The following is an 8976-nucleotide window of genomic DNA, read 5'->3' on the forward strand; positions in this document are numbered from 1 at the left end:
TATCTATCTATCTATCTATCTAGAGGTCTCAAAAAACAAAACAAAGCAAAAACAGAAAATAGGGAAGTCTACTTTAGTTCAGGTTTCTGGGCTGAGTTAACTAAGTCGCCTTGTTAACAGGTTTAGGGATGAAGTTCGTGATAGGGAAGAGAAGAAGGAAGAATGTGGGTTTTATGGTCTCAGGCGGGATGGTGACCGGGTGGTCCTGTGGCCAAGGACTTCATGAATATGCATTCACTGCTGAACCTCGCAGCCAGTTGGATTCCAGCATCTAAGGCACTTGGGTTTCCTTCTGCCAGGTGCTGTGGGCGGGAGCGGTAAGAGTGACAGCAGTCTCCAGCTCAGCGATTGGTTGGTAGGCACCATAAAAGGTCTAACTCAGCGGCGGAGACAGCCCTCAGAGTTTGAGCTGGACATTAAGCAAGCCACTTTTGTATTGGTCAGTGAAGAAATAGAAATAAGAGGACAATGGTAATTGCTGTAGTCGTGGGGGCGGGACTAGCAGGCCCTGCCTCACGAGGATTGGACCTGGAGGTTTTGACATCATCCCAGAGGCGTGGTCATGTCTAATAAAGCCGAGAGCCGGCGCTGCACCTGCAGTAAGTTCCACCGCAGTTAGAGTTCCGGGTGCTTCGTGTGAGGCGGCGCTCGACAGTTCCGTCTGCTTCAGCCGCAGCGTCTCCCTGCCCGTCTCGTTTCATTCTCCAGAGAGGGGACGGACCTCCACTTCCTCTTTCAGAAAAATGTGAGTTGACTCTGCTCTAGGGTCCTCGACACCTCTTTACCGACTCTCCCCCGCAGTGTCCGACTCTGCGGGACGGAAAATGGCGCATTGCAGCAGCTGCGGCGACGCCGGGAACCACCAGCTCGCGCCGCCCCCAGACCGGGCCACCCCGGACTGCGGGCAGCGCTCCATCCCGCACCAACTGCAGCTGGCACTCCACGGCAGGGCGAGGGCGCGGGGGTCCCACTTCACCGCACCCTCCCCTCTTGTCTTTGTATCGTGGAACCCCAAAGGGGGAAAAGTGGGGGAGGTATAGATTCAGACAGGAAACTCGGAGACCCTTTCTTGTTTGTCAGACTCTTAAAGCCTCTGGGAAGACTTGTAGGTGTCCCTGTCCATTCTTGACTTGGAGTGCCCGCAGTCTCTGCGTTGTGCATGCCCCTCACTCAGAGTGTGATGTACTTGCCTCATGGCTGTGAGCAAAGCTGCAGAAACTTAACTTGCTAGTTCTGTGGCGCCTTGCGAGCAGCTCAGAGAGTCTCAGGGGACAGTGGTATGAGATCTTAATGCAGCTGTTTATGCTAAGGCGATTTTCAGTGATCAAGTCCTAGCCAAATATTGGAGGAGAAATAGGGAGAACAGTGAATTCTTCATTTTATCCAAAACACATAGTTTAGCCTTTAGCTCTTTTTTTGGCATCATCCCCTTCTGAAATCTGTGGCCCGATAAATTAAGAACTTCCCTTTAGGATCACATACATACAATGAAGAATTTTCTTTCTTTTCATTTATTATCTGAATCTCTTGCCTGGTGCTAGATTTATTTGTGTTTGTTCTCTCTTCCTCTCTCTCTCCCTCTTCCTCTCTCCCACCCCCTTCATTGTTTGGCTTTTCCATATAGGGTTTCTCTGTGTAGCCCTGGCTGTCTCAGAATTCCCTCTATAGACAAGGCTGGCCTTAAATTCAGAGATCCACCTGCCCCTGGCTTCCAAGTGCTGGGATTAAAGGTGTACACCACCACACTCTGCTTGTGTTGCTTCTATTGACAAAAGGGGGGGGGGCAGGATTTTGTATTACATAAGGGTTATAACTCCCTGGATAGGTTAGGGTGGAGTGTTTCTACCTCCCACAAATAGTAAGTAAAGTGAGTTCGCCAAAGCTTCACAGCCATTTTATCTGTTCTCTGCATTAACATTCTGTGCAGTTTTTACAAGCCCATAGATCTAGATGTTTAGGGTAGGGGGAGGGGTCCTTCTTAGTTGACTGGCTGCAGGTAGTTTCGTGTGTGATGTTTGGAAGGAGGTTGAGAAAGCATGGTGGCTAGCAGGGAATCACGAGGTCTCTGACCTTAATCTTGTCATTGGTGCCACCATCCTGGACTCCTTCCAACACTAGCTGCTACCAACTCATTGAAATCCCTGCCTCTGGTCTAGAACTAGATTGCTTAGCTAGCTCAGTAGCAGTGCAGATCCTGTGGCTCCCATGGCTTTGCAGATTCCTCTATATTTAGGAAGGGAATGGGAAAGCGGCCCTTTAAGTGGAAGAAGCTGGTGTAATCTGCTAATAGAGTCTTTCTGAGGGGCTTCTACATCTTGATCTTAGCCAAAAGGCCGAGAAGCGGTTGGGGCTATTACATCTTGTCTAGAACATTTCCCTTAGTTATGGAAAAAGAGATTCTGTATCTTAGTTCTGTTGTAATTAATCAAGGAATTTACTTTTTTAGCAACTTTCTGGTGGCTTAACCTTTACTGTACTTATTCTTGGACTCTTCTAGCAAAGTTGTTTTTTTTTTTTTTTAGCATTTAAGAAATTTCTATTCCCCATCAAATTTTAGATTTCTCTCTTTACCTTGCTTCTGTAGATTTAATTCTGGGAACTTGTTAGCTGGTGACTGTCAGAGAGAAGTTCATCTTAAGGCCCCACAGTTGCTTTAACCCCAGGAGATGGGAGGCAAAGGCAGATAGATNTGTATTTCAGGCTAGCCTGGTCTACTTAGAGAGTTCCAGGACACCCAGGGCTTCGTGAGACCTCATCTCAAAACAAAACACCCAACCATCCGAAACACAAACCAAACCAAACCAAACCAAACCCACTCTGGATTATTCCTTTCTAAGGCTGTGGGAACGCTTTGCCCTCAGCGGTGCTGGTGGAGAGACTGGTCCTCACGTACACAGCAGTGTAGTTCAAGCTTCCTTTTCTTTTCTTTTCTTTTCTTTTTTTTTTTAAGATTTATTTATTGATTATATGTAAGTACACTGTAGCTGTCTTCAGACACTCCAGAAAAGGGCATTAGATCTCGTTACAGATGGTTGTGAGGCACCATGTGTTGCTGGGATTTGAACTCTGGACCTTCGGAAGAGCAGTCGGGTGCTCTTACCCACTGAGCCATCTCACCAGCCCCAAGCTTCCTTTTCTGACATGGGACTGGGTGACTATCCTGAGACATCGCCCAGTCTGAAGATGAATGGACACAGTGTCTGCTGTGTGTACACTGAGGACTGTTTCTAGCATTTTTATTTCTGGTCTGAGCTTTTCAGAACAAATAGTATAATTGTTTTAGGTCTCAGATTCATTTTAAATGAAACTCCTGGCTTCTCTGCCAAGAACAAAGCAACCGGCTCGGATTCACTCCACCTATACAGACTTTGCTTTTGGTGATTCTCCAAACTGTCTTTGCAGCAGCCGTGGTGTACCAACTACAGTGTGAAGCCCAACCGGGAACCAGACCCTGCCCCAAGCAGGACTGTCAACTTGCCCCTTTCANATTCACACTTCAGATTCATGTGGCCTTACGATTTAGTGTTTTCTACAGATTTCTCTTCCCCTGGATTGGGTTGTCCCATTTTATTTCATGTGAGGAGCTTGTAGTGGCCAGGCAAATTCCATCTAGGTCAAGACTGGCATATTTGTCCCTACGGCCATTGTGCCAGAGGATGTGTCTGAGTCTGCCTCTCAGTACTTGGGGTGGCTGAGGAGCTTCAATGCCTTCCACTTTCATTCAGCATTTGCTTTGGTGGTGTGAGGTGAGGATGCATGGGATTCTTTTCTTGTCTCAGTTACGTTGTGTACTGTTTGCCTCTCTCCGCAGGTCTGCTCCAGCTCAGCCGCCTGCTGAAGGGACAGAAGGGGCTGCCCCTGGTGGGGGTCCTCCTGGTCCTCCTCCNAACATGACCAGTAACAGACGGTTACAGCAGACCCAGGCACAAGTGGAGGAGGTAGGCGCCTGGCACCCTCCGTGAGAGTGTCTAAGTCAAGGATCGGTTTACCCATCTTCCTCTTTTTTATAGCGGAAAGGCTCAGGGGGGTGGGGTGGGGTAAAGCGTGCCATGGATCCAAAGGCCTTGGCTTGTGATCTCCCAGGCATTATTCATTTTCTCCGCCTCTAGGGGGGAAATCTCAGCGTCTTTATTTCTGCAATCTCCTTAGGTGGTGGACATCATGCGTGTGAATGTGGACAAGGTCTTGGAGAGGGACCAGAAGTTGTCAGAGCTGGATGACCGGGCTGACGCCTTGCAGGCTGGAGCGTCACAATTTGAGAGCAGTGCTGCCAAGCTAAAAAGGAAGTACTGGTGGAAAAACTGCAAGGTGAGATTCCCTGCCCTCTCCAGCTTTTCCTGCCTCGCTCCCCTCTCAGGAGGCAAGAGAGCCATTAACTTCTCATTTTCTTTCCTCTGAAATCTGGAAGCCTCCTTGATATGTAGTACCTGTATTGGCCACCAGGGTAGGCTAGAGTAACAGAACCACTGAGAAAGCCCTAGGGAGAGGAACTCAGAATTTAGACTAGTGAGGTAGCTCTTTCTCATTAGTGTCTTCTGCAGAAAGACTCACCTGGCTCTTTCCTCAGACACCCAGCAGCCATACACTGGCTCAGTATATGTATTTAAACATCTACAACTTCTGTAGCCTGAGCAGGTACTTCACAAAGTTTGCCCATCCATTGGAATTCCAAGAGAAAAAAACAGGCAACAGGAAGTAAACAACATGAGGCTGCAGGTCCTATGCTCCTGAAGTTGTGACCATACGGGAGGCAGAGGCCTGTGGGTGGTCCCATCTCTGAGTGCAAGGGCTCATGCTCTGTCCCCATCTGTCTCCTCAGATGATGATCATGCTGGGAGCTATCTGTGCCATCATCGTGGTAGTGATTGTAAGTAAGTATCGCGGAGGTCGCTGATGGGGTGAAGAGGTGGGAAGGTCCTGGAGACTTCTCCCAGCCCTGCCTGCCTGCCTGCCTGCCTGCCTGGGGAGTGGGGCCGCTCTGCAGAGGTATGGAGACGGCTACTGGGGGATCGTCGTCTGGTTTGGGAGGGAGGAAGGGCAAAAACAAGGACATTCCTTGATGGACAAGCTGCCCCCCTGCAAAGGATTGTGGGAGATTGCCCCTTCTGCTGAGGAGGTGGGTTGAGCTGTTTGCCACTAGCTTNGGTCCAAGGGAGACCCTGGGGCTGGGGTGCCTGTTACTGAGAGACCTGAATGTCTGGTGATGTGCTGTAACTTGCCCTCTTGTTCTCTCCTGTCTCTTTTTTCCTTCTCCGTCTGGGACTTGCTGGTTCCTGTGTCCAGTCTACTTTTTTACTTGAGAATGTGCCATCCCTTCCCTGTTCTCCATTGCCACCCAAGCTCATGTCTCTTCCCCTCTGTTTGCTTTCTCAACACACTCCTCCATCCTCCGTTCTCCATCCTGGCCCAGGCTTCTCCATGACCCTTCCTTTATTGTTGCATCATTTGCACCCTTCCTCAAAACTAGAGATGCTGCTCGTGGTCCAGTCCCGAAGTCACTACCCGAAGACAACGGCTGGCACCTCCTCCTTACCCATTTATCNTGTGCCTGGAGCTTAAAAGAGTTGTGGCCAAGGGAAGGAGGGGGTCGGGAATGGCAGAGGTGAAGTGTCTGAGGAGTTAGCATGGCTGAGGGGAGGAGAAGGGTATTTGTGTCCATGGTGTCTCCGAGAAAGGCTGGCCTTTGGCAGTAGGGGAGCAAAAATAGTTGGGAAGTAGTAGCTTGCTGCCAGTGCATGTGTATATGCATATGTGTATGTACATGCACGTGTATGTGTGTATATCAGCTGGGAACTGTTGTCCTTATTTGAAACTTTTCTCCCATACCAGACCTGCCTTTGGCCCCAGAGGTCTGTTTAAAGACCAACTTCAAATCCCTTTTAGAAAAAGTCAGACTTGTATTTTGTAGCTACTCTTTACCTGTCAGTACAGGATTTTCTGTGTCTGTGGGGAACTTTACAGCCTTTCGCTCGCTTTGTTCTCTGTAGGCCTAGGAAAGACGTACTTTCTGGTTGTAAAAACACCAGGACACTCTTACCTTCTAGAAGCCATCCCACATGCTTCTCTTCATGTCACCTGAAGCATTTGATGTTGTTCATGAAGGCACCAAATAATTTCAGGGAATCAGGGGCTTGGAAAATAACAAGCTTTCAGGAGTGTGCTTCTTGCCATCTCACTAATGAAAGGCCTGTCCCTCCCTTGTTGTTGATCACGAGAAATGAGAGCTACATGGTAAGACTCCCAGGCTGCCACAGAACACTTTCCTCCACACTAACCTGTATGTAATACAGGGGAGGGACAGGAGGGCCTTTCCAGAGTTAGAGAAGTCCACAGAGCCCGCAGCTCAGTTTTGGATAGGAGGGTCCAGGCTGTGTTGGTGTACCGTTGCGCTGCTGTGCGGCATGGGCCTCGCATCCGCAGCTGCCTGCCACTCTTCTGTTAGTTCTCCCTGCAGCCGCTGTGCCCATCCATTCTGCATTGCCTCCTGTCTTTCACTCCCTTTGCATGCTGTGTTTGTTGGAACCGAGGATAGGAGCTGCTCAGTCTGTCTCGGGAGCTTCTGCTAGCGTCATGATAGGATAACGCATGGGACAAAGCCAGGTGCCGGGCAGGTGGAGCGCAGGGTGGGAAGAGGATGGCAATGTTCTCAGACCTCTATTCCTTCAGTGCTCTGGTCCACAAGCTGGAGGAGGCAGGGCCATGCTAGGCTGGGGCCCACTTCCCACGCAGCAGCCTTTCATTCTGCAGAGCCATCCATCCTCCCTTTCCCTTTGCCCATTTCCTACCTTCCCTTCGTGCTGCCTCAGGGCAGGGCTGAAGAGCTGGAAGAAAGCAGTCAGTGTACCCTCCCTATGTCCCCTGAAGGTCTNCACTCTCCTCTGGGCTTTCCTTTGCCTAGTGCAGGGGGGCCACNGCTGGAGAAAAACCAACCATGNCCTTGGTGTGNCCCAAGCCTGGAGGGTATTTTCCCTGTTGGCCCACCCAGCCCCAGCACGGGAATTATTTCTGAGTTTCTGTCCCTCTAAGGATTAGGTGTAGTNGGCATTCGTTTCCCTGGGGGTGTTAGTCCTTCTACTTTCTATCTCACCTCACCCTGAACCCCCTTCTGTGTCTCTGCAGTCTTCTCTCCCTCCCACCACCCATGTGCATGAGCAAATATGCAGCTAACCCTGGGACTTTGCAGTCAGTTGAAGCCAAGCTTCCCACATCTCCTCTTTGTTTGCCATGGGATGATGTGGGGCTTCCATCGTGTCTGTCATTACCTCTGTCTCTTTCCTAACCCAGTCTCACAGTTTATGTATAGTAGTAAGAGNTGTACTTCCACCAAAGGCATGTGACATATTTACCAATCTCATGTATTCTCAACAAAGGCGAAAAATACAAANTCCTACCACAACATCGACTTGATTGTTGTTTGGGCTGTGCTGGGGAGGGGGAGAGGAAGGTGGTGTCCTGTGTTGGCTCTAGGCCAGAAGGGCTGGTGTGTGTATTTTTTGGTCTTCCTGGAGATTAAAGTCTCTGTGTTGGCAGCGGAAGTGGTCTGTGTCTTAGCCTTCGTCCCTGAAGCAGCCAGGCTTGCAGGTGCTGGTGAGAGGAAGTGCTGACAGGAAGCTGAGTGGGCACTGCATGCTGGCAGAGGCGGCAGGCTTTCTCAGCCCCTCCCAGGCCTCGCCACCTGCTTGTCACCTCTTGGGGGAGGCTTCCAGCCCGTCGCACATGGTTTGTTCCCTCTTCAGCTTCATTTCTCTTTTCTTTGGTTTTTCAAGACAGGGTTTCCAGTGTGCCCCATTGTGCTTGCCTCGTAAGTGGATTCTCCATACTAATGCTTCTGAAATAGCAAGTTCACTTCAAGATCTATTCCTGTTTATTGTATGCGTGTGAGTGTTTGCATGTATGTATTTACAACACGTGTGTGCCTGGCATCCAGCTCCCCTAGGGCTCGGGTTACAGATGATTGTGAGCCACCTTGTAGTGCTAGGAAGCAAATCCAGATCCTCCNAGAGCAACCAGTGCCCCAGCCACGGGGCCATCTCTGCAGCCCTTCCCCTGCCTCCTTTTAAGACATTGGTCTGTTCCTAATGTCTGCAAAAGTAGCTTCTAAACCCAGAAAATCTTCCCCCAACTCCCGAGACAAGGTTTCTCTTTGTTGCCCTGGCTGCCTTGGAATGTACTCTGTAGACCAGGCTGTCATCAAACTCAGAGAGATCCCCCTGCCTCTGCCTCCCGAGTGCTGGGATTAAAGCATGCACCATCATTCACAACTTACTTTTTAAAATCTTTGTTTGGGGCTGGAGAGTTGGCTCAGCAGTGAGGAGCACTTGTTNCTCCTGCAGAGGACCTGGGTCCAATTTATAGCACCTNTATGGAGGATCACAATCCACCCCCAGCCCACCCCCACCCTCTGTGTGTCCCCGGGGATCTGACACTCTCTCCTGGTACCAGGCACACAGGTGGTGTACATANACACTTGCACACAAAACACTCAACACACATAAAGTGGTAAGATAAATAGATCTAAAGAGAACTTTCAGAGGACCTAGGTCCCGTTTGCAGTACTCACATGGCCACTAACACCTGTGGGTAGCTGCAGTTCCAGGGGATCCAGTGCCCCGTCTAACCTCTGCAGGCATCTGGGTGCATCTGGTACACATACACACAGGCACACACATGCACAGATATTTTTAAAGATGCATTTGTTTTTATTTTATGCATATACCTGCTTTTCTAGCATGTATGTGTGAGTACTACACGCATGCCTGGTGCTTTAAGAGGACAGAAGAGGGTGTTAGACTCCTGGAATTAGTTACAGATGGTTGTGAGCTACCATGTGGTTCTGGGAACCAAATCCAGGTTATGTAGAAAATCTACCAGTGCTCCTAACCACAGGTTGCTATCTCTCTAGCCTCCCACTTTACTTTTGATAACAGACATCATAATTCATGGTCTTTATAGGCTCGGATGCATTGTATCCATAAG

At 49.6% G+C, this 8976-nt stretch overlaps 1 protein-coding gene across 2 annotated transcripts; it reads left to right on the forward strand.

Annotated features, from left to right (window-relative positions):
• Positions 1–506: 506 nt before the first annotated feature.
• On the forward strand, positions 507–7535 carry Vamp1 (vesicle associated membrane protein 1). Of its 2 annotated transcripts, XM_021164916.2 has the most exons (5): positions 590–745; positions 3812–3938; positions 4150–4308; positions 4820–4871; positions 5284–7535. In XM_021164916.2, coding segments are annotated over exons 1-5 (357 nt in total). In that variant the 5' UTR covers positions 590–743; the 3' UTR covers positions 5301–7535. The 2 variants fall into 2 exon arrangements, with proteins under 2 accessions (XP_021020574.1, XP_021020575.1); XM_021164915.2 differs by having other exon boundaries at positions 507–745; positions 4820–7535.
• The last annotated feature ends 1441 nt before the right edge of the window (positions 7536–8976 follow it).

The sequence above is a fragment of the Mus caroli genome, chromosome 6 (assembly GCF_900094665.2).
Source record: "Mus caroli chromosome 6, CAROLI_EIJ_v1.1, whole genome shotgun sequence".
Taxonomy (NCBI): domain Eukaryota; kingdom Metazoa; phylum Chordata; class Mammalia; order Rodentia; family Muridae; genus Mus; species Mus caroli.